At 41.0% G+C, this 13044-nt stretch overlaps 1 protein-coding gene across 1 annotated transcript in view; it reads right to left on the bottom strand.

Moving 5' to 3' along the window:
• reck (reversion-inducing-cysteine-rich protein with kazal motifs) overlaps positions 1-13044 on the bottom strand; it is an 84645-nt gene that overhangs the window by 20226 nt on the left and 51375 nt on the right. Inside the window, exons 11-17 of the mRNA XM_073488119.1 lie at positions 12034-12246; positions 9989-10125; positions 8705-8848; positions 8410-8598; positions 4379-4501; positions 2093-2264; positions 1-171 (exon numbers count right to left, since the gene is read on the bottom strand). The exon at positions 1-171 is cut by the window's left edge and continues 19 nt beyond it. Of these exons, the coding sequence (XP_073344220.1) occupies positions 1-171; positions 2093-2264; positions 4379-4501; positions 8410-8598; positions 8705-8848; positions 9989-10125; positions 12034-12246 (1149 nt within the window). The remainder of the gene's footprint in view (positions 172-2092; positions 2265-4378; positions 4502-8409; positions 8599-8704; positions 8849-9988; positions 10126-12033; positions 12247-13044) is intronic.

Genomic DNA, 13044 nt, shown 5'->3' with positions numbered 1-13044 from the left:
GCCAGGGTTTTCCCAGCCTGCTGCAGCTGGCACGGACTGGGGTGGACCAGTCCGTCAGTATCGCAGGCTGGCTCCACACTGTTCTTATCACAGGCTGCCGGCCGGCCAACACACTCGTACTGCGGGCAGTCTGACGAGTCACTCAGGCACACACGATACTTTGGGATGCATCTGGAACACACAAAATATTCCTTTACATATATTCATCTGTATTTCAGCTCTCTTTCATTTTGTGAGGAGCCCAGTTGAGAGGCTTTAGACTTCTATAAACATGCACAGTATCATAATGCACAGCCTCTGTGCATTAAGTTCACACCAACACCAGCCACAATACACATTCACACAATGAAGGAAGTAAACAACACACATATTGGGCAATGTTTTGGTAAAAAGCTGCAATACAAGAACAACATGAGCAAACTTCTGCCATCCAAACACACAAAGACACCCTGCTCTGTCACCATGGCAACCAGCACGTCTGCACACATACCTGCTCTCTGTGAAATGACTGAACGCACACAGACAGAAACACAGAGAGCAGGGAAAGGGTTCATCAAAGTCATGTAGTGGGATAGCAGAAGTCAGCATGGGGTGAGTGAGTGCACGCGTGTGTGTGTGTGTTGGAAAATTGAATTACAGTCTGAGTGAAACATGTAAACATGGAGGGTGAATCTGCATGCACAGAGCTTTTTAGTCAAACATTTAACATGATGCAGCTTGTAGCAGCACAAACACATGAAGAACGGTTAAACATACTGACATCAGTTCAAAAACAGACTCATCTCATACTGATCACTCTGCCCATCAGTTCTTAACAGAAATAGTGTGTTTATTCTCTAACTAATTCAAATGACTTCTACTTTGTGTGAATAAAGCTGCTGCCAATGAAACTCACATTAAAGGAATCCTGTGGATGTTTTGACCACCACTGGCACTATGGAGCAACGTTACACTACACAACTCATACACTAGAAACATGATAACACATGTTAATGTTATCAATGCAAACATTGATGTATCCTTTTTTAAAATGAAGGTTTCAAATTATTAAGAAAATGATTTGCTTGTAATTTGCTTGTTTTGTAAAGATGTCACAGAGGGGCAACATGTTTGTAGGGGACACACACAATATGTCTTGATAACACAAAATTAATGTGATAGCAGCTGTGTTTGTTGACAAGAAAACTGTGGATACACAGGGAACCTTTAATTGACACCCAGCAGTGTGAGCGATTGTGTCCTCTGATGTGCTTGAAAGGATTTAATGTGAAACATCAATGCAGGAAGTGGAGCTGTGAAGGCCAAACAGGTTCCCATTCACCCGCTGTAACAAGGGAATCTTTCTGTTCAGCTCCACAACCAGTATCTCTACAAAAATTCAGCAAAATCATGAAATTCAACTGAGTTGAGTCTGTTATTAAACTATAATCGATAAACTTGACTATTTAAATGAATCCATCACAAAAGGCTGTCAATCTATGTGTAAGTTAAAGGTGATAATGGTTCACAGTTTAAACTGTAGCGTAAAGTTCAACAGCATTAACTTTAATCTAGGTTTAGAGTAAAAACTTAAAAAAAAAGGTCTAAATGAAATCCTTCTTCATTTTAAGATAGTTTTAGAGTTTGGTGCAACTTAATTTAGACTAAACTACGTTTGAATCAGATTAAAACAAACCCAGCCTGAATCCTCAAAACAGGAAAGTTAGGAAATGAGAGCTGTCTTTATATAAACTTGCTTCAAAGAAAGGCCTCCGTAATTAATCTTATTAGAGAATCAGAAAACTTCAATTACCAGTTGTGATTATATATGTCAGATCTGTGTTACTGTCAGGGTAGAAAAGCTATGGACACAGCATTTAGACCATGGGTAAGGGGTCAGAACCTATGGGTGCATGTGGGGGATGATGATGATCTGTAAATGAAACAGAATAACAAACCCATGCTGATAAGGGCCTCAAACCCCCCTTACCAGAACCACAGCCACCTGAAACAACAACCTGTCTGTCAGTCAGATGGGACACAAACTGAGCTTCTCCTTAATATTGGTGCTTGTTGTTATCAGCAGCTACACTGACTGAAAACATAAACCTACCTCTGGTTCCTCTGGCAGGGTTTGTTGGTGCAAGGGTTACTGAGGCGGCACAGACCGTAGACAAACTGATGGTCCTTGAATCCCATACAGCGAGCCACACAGGCACTAGGATAGGTCCGCCCATTCGAGGCACATACTGGTACGAAGCGGTCTGGACAACTACAGGGAAGACCTGCAGGAGGGCAGGGGAGGCATGGAGGGAGAGGACAAATAGTATGAGGGAGGAAAGAATTCATGGCATTAATAGTTATGGAATGATAACAGTAGACACGATGAACTGGGTCACTGTAAGCACCCATTTACAGTGTAGCAGTGGCCAGTGACGCTACAACAATACATCTTCAGCTTTAAAGGAAATGTACTGGTTATTACATCTTGGGTCTAATTTACATAGCTCTGGTCATTGGCTGTGATGGTTATGATGAAATTGTATTCAACCAGTACATTGTGGGTTTCGGCAGATCTGGTCATTTTCTGATCCCTTGGGACCTATTCTGGTGATATTGACAAGTTTCCAGTTCTCTGTGATTACTTTGGTGATTACACCAATGACTGATACCAATGACCAGAGCTATGAAAATATGACCAATGTTGTGATAGACTTGAGTAAGTAAAGGAAGATTTCTGTGCAATAATCAGCGCTGCTGGTGTAGCAAAGGTTGGATCCAGGTCTCTGTCCAACCATTCAGATTCATTTAAAGATTCAAACAGAGCCTTTGTTGTGCAATCAACTTCAGATCTAATGAGAGAGAAAGTGTCCAATCAGAGCTGCACAGGCTGGATTAAGAACAGGAGAGTCATCTTTCCACATAGATAGATCCATGAAAAATAGCATGAAAAAGGGCCACAAAAAGGCAATTAGATCAACGCAGCTTTACAATTAGTCAGAAACAAGCACTCAACAAATGTCTTTGATAACTGCTGAGATAATATGATTAACAAAAACTATGACCCAAAAAATATATAGATGACCTTTTTCACAACAAAAATGAGACTAGAACTAAATAAAAAGTCATCTTTAGAAATAATCAAAAACTATAAATACAAAAGATGAACAATCTAACAAATAAACTAGTTACTGTTGTTAATGTCTTAAGTCTTATTGAACAACCTGCATGTAGAATCACTGTAGCTCCTGACTATTAAAACAATAATATCCCTTGTTCAGAACATGATTTAACTGCATGACCTGCTGCACTACTGTTAGTAAGAAGCTTCTTGGATTCAGGAACATTCTGTCTGTCACTAATGTTATCTGACGAAAAAACAGATTTTTGGACTAAAATGTATTAACAATTCACTGAGAGTGAGACAACAAAACAACTGGGACAAAGTCCAAAAAACATTCCGGCAGCACAACTGTCAGTCAGCTATCTGTCATGTTGCTATCAGAGGGAATGAGGAAGTTCCAAGGTTCATGTTGATGGTCAACCATCTCAGTCTTCGTCTCCAAATATCAATACATTACCTGTTGTTTAAGTTTCTCCTCTTAAGTTCAACCCAGACACTGAACAGTATTGTAGTGAATTAGCTTCTGGATGATCAGCTGCTCAGCAGTGCACACAGCAGGTAGCTGTGGTAATGCTAGCTGAACAGGAACAACAGAGACGGAATCTATTATGATGATGATGGTTTAAGTGAGGAGAATCAGTCTGTTCTGCAGAGCAGAGTCACACGGACAGTGTAGAGAAACAAGTCAGCAGTGTTTCTTTTCAGCCAACCTCACCACGGACAAGAACATCACCAGTAACCATGGTATCTGCACACAACAAAGACGGCGACAGCTGTTGCCTCAAAATTATTAGACAACTTAAAACCGCACAACAAAAATGTGACAAACACATCATAAACGAAACAAACAAAATATATTTTTGTTTTTCTTAAAATCAACAATAATCAAATGACTCAAATTTGGCTAAAGCTAATCTCCATAACAAACAACATTAAATAAAAATCACGGACCAAAATGAACACTGCTTAGTGAAAAGACACCCCAGTCACTAATCAGAGCAAAACACAAATCTACCTCTCACCTCACAGCGAATCAGCCCAGCAACTGACAGCTTCATTTTAGAAGTGTTCAGTTCGGCTCTGAGTCACAATATGACAACATATCACTGCAACCATGTGTTTGAATGTTATCTCTTACACAATCAGAAGCAACCTCGACCCTTCCACTGGTTGACCAACCTTATCTGAAATGACCTAACCCTGTTTAATCCATTACATTGTTGAAAGAGAGGTGCACACATGGCACGTGACAAACAAACACAGACACACACGGACCTGTGAAGTGTCGGCGGTCCTCATCAGAGCTGTCGTAGCTGAGACATTCCCTGGTGGAGCAGATGGTGTCACCGGCGAAGCAGGAACAGGTGTGACAATCAATCTTGAAAGATGTCCCGTGGCCTGGTGGTAACAAACAACACACACATGAAGAACATATGACTGTATTTAGGATGCAGTGATTTATGTGTAAACGGTGATATTAGGAAACATTGGGCTCACAACAAAACTGTGATGGGGGTGGAGACAGTTGATGGGAAGAGGGGGCTAGCGAGGCAGGACAACACTACAGTCACACCAGGTGCTGATGAAACCTTTCTACTGTGGCTGTCTGACAGCGCTTTGAGCTGCCCGGCAGGAGGGACGCTCTGTGGTGCGCCAGGATTTTATAACTGAACTATGAGCATGTTTCAAATCCTTTACATCGCAGCTGAGGGTAAAACATAAGAGTTTAGTGTTGGGCACCTGCTCTGCAGATGAGCTGAACTGACATGAACTGGGCAGGGGAGTTAATCATTTATCCCTCATTTTTGTAGGTATGGTATGATGAACCAATGAGTGCTCTTAAAAACAAAGAACATCTCCAGATAAATAGACAAGAAAGAGCATGAATGATAAACACCAGTCTGAATATGATCAGTATTTGACTTATGACTTGTTATTGGTGTCACCAATGATTTTTAATTTATCCTTCCTGCATGGGAATAGTGATTGATTACTACCATTACTGTCCTGCTGGCTGTAATTCTTCTCTATGATATTAAGAATTCATCCATTTAAAAATCTGGATGAGCCTCTGAAATATTTGTACCAGAGAGCCAACCTCCCACCATTTCTCATGATCCATCAGAGGAAGATAGCTTTTTAAAGAGTTCTTATTTAGTGCTTGTATTATGTGAAACAAGAAGATACGTGATATAAAGGAAACCACATGAATGCATTAGGCTAACTGAATGTAAATAAGGAGTGTGTGGCAGACACACACCGTTCACTTCTCTGGTTGACTGTAAAAGCAGCTTATCACTGCAGCTTATCCAGGATAATGTGACCTCAACCAGCTGACATGGTTCTACATGCAGGGAATTTGTCATACAATTTCTAAAGTGTACTCTGCTTCATGAGAGATCTTGGCAAGATTTAATTTCACAGTTACAGGATGTTTAAATGTTTCTGTATTTAAGAGCCAGAGTTTAGCTTAGCATGAAGACTGAAATCAAGGGGAAAGACAGAGCAAGGCTAGCTGTAACCTTGCTTTCAGTGGTTGTAAGAAACTAAGCTATACGTTGACTTTCACTCTGTATTTAACACATAGACATAAGACTGATATCAGTCTGTACATTTCACAAAAAAAACAAGCAAACACATGTTTCTCAAGCTGTTGCAGCACTGTTAAGAGCTTTATAGTAAATTAACTACTGTGCATGTGCAGTAATAACGTGTGTGTCGCCACAGTGCCATGGCAGTGTCATACCATACCTCCACATAATGCACTTCATTCAAGATAGCATCACCAACACGAACAAATCAAACCTCTGACTGTGTTTACAGAACTCAGCTGAGGATGAACAGAATATTTTTATCTTGCTAATGTTAGTATTGTTTAGTAAATTAATCTTAACTAAAGATCCACCTGCTGGGCTTTTCTTTTCACTGCCTTTATTAGTGATTGGTGTTTGTTCAGTTGTCATGGAGTAGGTTCAGTTGTTATAATCTGCTAGTCTGATGAAAATATTAATATATAAAATCTGATATTTTAGGAAGGTCTTCACATGTTCACAATTATCAAGATCTACATTTCAATTGAGCACACTCCTCCTCCAACAAGCAGCTCTTCCTTCACAAAATGACCGTTTCTCACCTTCCATCACGTGTTTTGGAGGTTAATGACGACAGGCTACAAAAGCTTCACAGCACTCAAAGCAAAAATGTGCTCCTCACAACACGTCTTTAACTGCTGTTAACAGTCAACAGTATGACTGCAGAGCAATCAGCTTTACAATGTGTAAATGTTGTGTGATGTATGTTTTTAGATTTGCTTGTAGAGTGTTGCTTTTATAATATTTGTTTCGAGTGTATTGCTTTTATGTTCACATGTCACAAGTGTCTATTCAAATAAAATGTATTATTATTATTATTATTATTATTATTATTATTATTATAAAAGTCTCTCTCACACCTGCTAAGAACAGGTCCACCATTTCAATGATTTCACTGAAATGTGAACACCTTGGTAAAATATCAGCCTGCTGATCTGAAGCGAGGCTCTTGCAGATTCAGAAAAGGTATGTCATATTCTGTGATGTGTCCTTCCCCGCTGTTAGGCAACAGCACATTAAACTGCCAGACTTTTAAATGGAGTTCGGCTCTGCACAAAACAGAACAGTGTGTGTCCAATTCAAAGCAAACATCTGTCTTCAATAAGAGCAGAGCAGCTCAGTCCTCCTCAGAAGTGCAGGCGAAAACAAACATGAAGCACAAAGTTAGAAGAGACATTAAACCTGTGAGCTGCTGAGGCAGAGAGGAGGGGGGGGGGGGGCACAGAGTGAACAATCAGAGAGGACAATCATTAGTTACATGGAAAAACTAAGTGCAAGTGCACTGATGATAACATGTTAAAGGCCCTATGTGAAGGTTTTGAAAGATTTCACTTTATTGCCCCCCGCAGGCAGTTTAAGAAATAACACTGTGGCAGTCAGCATGATGATCCCCGCCAACCGAGTCACTACAGAACCAAATAGACTCATACTGCACCAGTTTCACCTGGATTTATTGGACTCATTTTTCTTTTCATAAAAACTTCCACTCTAATGATAATTTGTGATGCCATAATTGTGTAAATTCTGTGCATACAGTAAGGGTTAACCCAGCCAATCATATTTCTACTTTGAAAAATAAACAATCAGTGATTTTTTAATTACACTGCACTGTGTCTGCAATTTCTGAAGATGATTAAGATGAGAACGGTGCAATAACTGATGAGTTCCTCCTAAAAACTGCTTTCACTCAACAGTGTCATACAGTAAATATTGGCTATATGCTGCTGTTATACTGATACACTGTATAAACCAGTTGTGCAAACTCACCCTTTAGTTGAGTATTTGCTTGATGCAGGGGGTTTTAGAGTACAGTGGTGCTTTAGTTGAGTTTGAACTGGCCTCTACCTGTGCAGCACGTAGTCACAATTCTCTGTTGAGAAACTGACACTACACAGACAGAGAAGCCTATGAATGCCTGATTTGCCTGATTGCCTCGTTCATCTTCACTCATGTATTACTGCTCTCAGACTGAGACTGGATCACTCTGAAGACTTTTTAAGGCTCCAAGTCTGGTGATAAGAAAAACCGAGTAGATGAGTTATCTGCAAGCTCAAGACATAAGATTTAAAACAAGCCTTGACATTTAAACATACTGTAACTGGAACTTGAAGAGTTTGTGCGTTAAGTTCTTAGTACAGTAGTTCAGGTTGCACCAGTCACATTCCATCATGTGCAAATACAATCTACGGATTTAATGAATTCAGATTTGGATTATGGGTCAGTTGTGGATTAATTTATATGTAAATATATATATATATATATATATATATATATATATATATATATATATATATATATATATATATATATATACACATATATATATATATATATACATATATAGACACGGTTCATCTTGGGCCCGGCTCGGCACAACTCAGTGCACTTAAACCAGTAATGGACACTCATATCAGCTTGGGACAGTTTGACTCGGCACTGTGCTCCACTGCTCTAATTGAAATGCTGTAGATAAATCACACTTGTCCAAATGTAATTCTCCTCTCCACAGGAAGTGATGAATCTAATGACCTATTTCTTGAGGGTCCTACAGGCACGTCGGTAGACCAGTGGTGGCATAACCTTTTCATCAGTGCCATCCTCACACACAACCAGGAGGTTCACTTAATCAATGAAGTTCTTGAGACTTATTCTGCTGTATCTGAAACTTTTTAAGAACTCTGTCTTTAAGGGATGTGGTCATGAAGGAGGTCTTACTCTTCCTCTGTCCTCCTACGATGCAGGGCTTGTTGGTGTCCACACAGGGCATCTCCACGCAGTTCTCCAGACGTCCACTCGGACCACAGCTGCACACCTCATAGCACCCAGCAGGACCAGTACGAGTTGGCACCTGGATACGAGCGTCCTGCTGCACCAGAAACTCTGAGGCCTCGCCCAGTTTACAGCCTGAACACACACACATACACACACACCCAGAATGACTACCATAGTGCAGTTTTTAGACTGTAGAGCTAACGCTGAATCTGTGAACTGTGGTAGGAGTTGGTCGTACCTGGCACACAGAGGTATGGCTGACAGTTGAGTTCATCAAGGCAGCCTTTCCTGTTCACCTGACATAAGTGGTTGCTGGGGCAGGGGTTGGGGTTGCATGGATGGATGACCTCCTCAACGACATTGGGGCCTATGGGACTGGGGGCTGGAGGGCAATATGAGGCCGAAAATTGGAAATGTACAGCAGGATTAAACATGGCTGTCAGATAAGATTAAGTAGTATTTTCTGGTGATAATGTAAACATATGTACTCACTGTACTGCATTAGTTGTGTTTCAAAATAAATCATTATTCCTCTAAATGTGCTATGTGTACTGTTACTCTGTTTAGAAATGGCACAATATTTGTTTAAAAGGCAGATAATAACTTGTGTAAGACCAGAGGTGCTAGATAAGGTGGTTTTCAATTCAACTGGACAATTTGTGTTGCAGCTTTTGATAGCATGTGATGCATGCGTACTCCCCAAGGACATTACATTAAATCAGGACACAGTGTTGGAGACTAAGCCCCATTCATTTCTATGAAAGCTGCTCAGTGGAGCTTTGAAGCCAAAAAAGCTCAACTTCCCAGGTAGGAAATACCCATGCTTCTGTGTTGTTCGGCCCATAGAGAGCATGCACTAGAGACTTCTGCAGACCGAGCCGGCTCACTTCTACTTTAGCACCTACTTGACTTGAATGGGGATAAAATAATTTATTTGTAAATATTAAATATTGAGATGATATTTGGGTGTCTTTCTTTTTATCAAGAAGCAGATTTTGAGCAGTTATTGGACTGGAAAACATCAAGCCAATCAGGCACATTGATTGAATAGTTTTGTCCCAGCACTCTCAACAGCCATGTTTCCAGAAGCAGCATGTGGCTGTTTTCAGACAGTAACACTATCACTGTACACTACCTGCTCAGCACCAAACAGAAGACAGGCACATTTATTTGAAACTCCAGTGGGATGCTGATCTTGCTCTGTGTCTGCTGAATGTAAAATTAGCCAACTGTTTGCAGAAATATTAGCCATAACAGTCTTATGAGATTAAATAGTGTGAGTGTTGTCTGTCAGCTCTGAGCCTGTGTTCCTCTGCCCCCTGGTGGCTACAGATTGGTTTACAGGCAGCTCTGGACTGAACGCAGCATGGAAATGTGTCTCTCCAGTTAATGTACTCTATGTTATTGGCATTTCCATATTGAACTGAACTCACTCCAGGAGAGAGTGAGTGCTGCTCAACACTGAAGCTTTACAGACATCCCACGTCCCCCTGAGGAATATGTGCTGTTGGTCGTGACTCACAGAGGTATCTGTGGAGGGGAATGCAGCGTTCAGGGTCATCAATGGGCGACAGCTGGCTACAGATCTTCTCTGCAGTTTGTCCTTCATGGAAACGTTTCCTGTCCCCACACTGGGTCAGGATGTCCACACAATCTGACCTGAGAACAGATAAGAGTTACAGAAACACTTAAAAGTCTGTGTGACACTGCTTGAAGGTGAAGAGGGGTGTAAGCTGAGCTGGCTGCAGAACGGGAAGCTCTGCCAACACACACAGCCTGAAGCTGGATGCAGACAGAGTGTGATGGTGTAATGTCATTTAAGACAAGTGGGAGATTAGAACCTGAGAGGAAGGTTGAATCTGACAAATGACTGAACAAGACATGCAGCGTCACACACACACACGCACACACACACACACACACACACACACACACACGCACACACACACACACACACACAAACAAACAAACACACATATATCCAGACATGACAAAGCAGATCCTGAGACAAGGGCAGGGCCTCCACCTGTCCATCAAATACCAAGTACATGTTTTTATGTTGTCATCACTCATTACTGATGAGGGAGAGCTGAATTCACCTCATGCCTTTATGGAAAAAATAGCTCACTGAAAGTAAATAGACATAAATGCCAGAACACTTTCAACCATGACAGTTCTGAAGAAAACAAATAATTAAGACTCATTACATCAAACATAATGCATAAAATGAGCCTTTTGACAAGAGCATCAGTGCAACAACTGATCATGTCTAACTCTGCTTCTCGTGTTGATGCTGGTTTTAATCTACATTTAGAAAACTCTGTAGGTACCATGTGGCCTTTTGGGATTAACCTGATTTTTTCAAAATCAGTGAAGCAAGATTTTCCTTCCTTACTCTTCTTGTGGAGAAAGCAGATTTGTAAGTCATTGATACACAAAACCATGTTGCCACATGGAAAGATGTAGAGATATATAGTCATAGATATAGTCATAAATCATTAAATAATGAGTTAACCCCTTACAAAGGGTAAAAGTTAGCAGTTATTGGTGATTGCAGTGGTTCCCAAAAAATGTTATCATGTCATCATATCATATCAGTCATTTTTCTTTAAATTACAATACAGTGCTGTAGGGATGATGTATTTTTGTAGGCTAACGTGGAAGTTAGCATTGCCCTGGTTCCCTAACAAAAAGCCTGGAGGAATTTACTATTAGTTTGCAAGTAAAGACTACTGAGTAGTTGAGTCTACTTACAAGTGTACTTGCAGATAATGACGTCTTTGACAACAGGAATAACGTTATAGAGGGAGGGGGATTAAAATATTCACTGTGCTCCTCTGTGATTGAACTCATTGCTTCATATGGCATTTTAACCATTTTGGAAATGACAGGATATGATCTGTCACAGAGACAGAGGGACAGGGACATTCAGCAGTATAAAACCAGGAGGTGAGGAAAAAATACTCCCAGGAGGGGGAGGGAGTGACATCGGGTAAAGACACTGTGCGACGTGCACACTTCCTCTGAGTGGTAACAAATCTTTCAATCTGACTTACAGTTCTGAGGATATCAGTAACTCTAATTTCCAACATGAACAATAGTCCATAAATCTATCTTTCAGAGCTCGTCTGAGATTCATTGTGTGTTGCAGTTTTCTTCAGTATCAAACCATTAAAACTGTTATTGGTGTCAGTTTGCCAAAATATGAACAAATATAGACTAAAAAAAGACTCAACAGAGAAAAGCCTCTCAGCTGACATTATAACAGCCCATAATGAGCTTCTACTCCTGCTCTCCTGGTGGCTTTAATTACCAGCCGAGACAGCGTAAGGTGGTAATGCTTTCACTTTGTGAGTGTGTGTGTGTGTGTGTGTGTGTGTGATGTGTCTGAACAACTAATGTCAGTAATAAACCTTGTGTTTGACAAGTCAAAACATCTGTTATAAAAAACTAATTGCGTATTGGTCAACTTTAGTTTACTCCGCAGGTTTCCTCCTGGTCATATGGGACCTTGTTACTGGTTACTACTGTGTAGTGTCTTGTTGCTTGTAGGATGCTAGTACATACTTGCATATGACACTCCCTCTGGACTTGCTGTGGCAGGGTTTGATCTGCAGGGAGCAGGCCACAGCCTTCCACATGTCCGGCAGACACTTCCTGATGTCCAGCACAGGTATGTGCATGAAGGGCATCTTGATCGTCCCATTGGACCACAGCTTGATGTCGTTCATGGCGCCCTGGTCTGACTGGACATTACAGCTGCGGAACAGCTCTGTGGGCCTGTGGACAGAGACAATGTGAAATAAAAGAAAAAAAAAAAAAAAATAATAATAGTCTAAATAATTTGTGCCGGAACAAAAGCAACAATTGTGTGGTCACTATCTGACTGCAGAATAAGGTAGCCTTGTAGCCGTCTGCTCTGCAGGTCTAACAGAGGGAGCTCAAGTGCCTCTGGGTAATGTGAGGATTGTTTTCCTCTTCCACTGCACCAGGAAGAGTCTTTGATGTCTGATTGGTGGGTTTGGTCTCCAGTGAGTCAGCTAATTGGTGGTTTAAAGAGATGGTTCCAGCCAAAAGTTCTGGGTGTGGCTCCATCATTCCATTTGCTCCTGATGAGTAGATGGTTTGTTTACCTTGGAACAACCATGTGTGTGTGTGTGTGTGTGTGTGTGCGTGTCTGTGTATGTTTGTGTTTGTGTGTGTGTGTGTGTGTGTGTGTGTGTGTGTGTGTGTCTGTGTATGTTTGTGTGTGTGTGTGTGTGTGTGTGTGTGTGTGTGTGTGTGTGTGTGTGTGTGTGTGTAAAACCCTGGATCCTTAACTTAACTCAACCCCAAAATGGTCAACAGTGGTTGTCCTCTTAAACCAAAACTAAATGTGGCATCAGCTGATTGTTATTAGGAGAAACTTGTTAAATATCTGTCCTGACTTCAGCCCCCTCAGTTGAATCACAGCTGCTGCAGCACATACAATCAGGATTCACAGAGTTCCACAGGAGACATACAGTATGCTCCTCATGCTCAGAGGAACAAAACCAATCTATGACCATATTACTGTTCATCTGTACGTACAGTTGATTG

The sequence above is a fragment of the Pagrus major genome, chromosome 19 (genome assembly GCF_040436345.1).
Source record: "Pagrus major chromosome 19, Pma_NU_1.0".
Taxonomy (NCBI): domain Eukaryota; kingdom Metazoa; phylum Chordata; class Actinopteri; order Spariformes; family Sparidae; genus Pagrus; species Pagrus major.
Note: the sequence above shows the minus strand (reverse complement) of the source record. Positions and strands in the feature narration are given on the sequence as shown.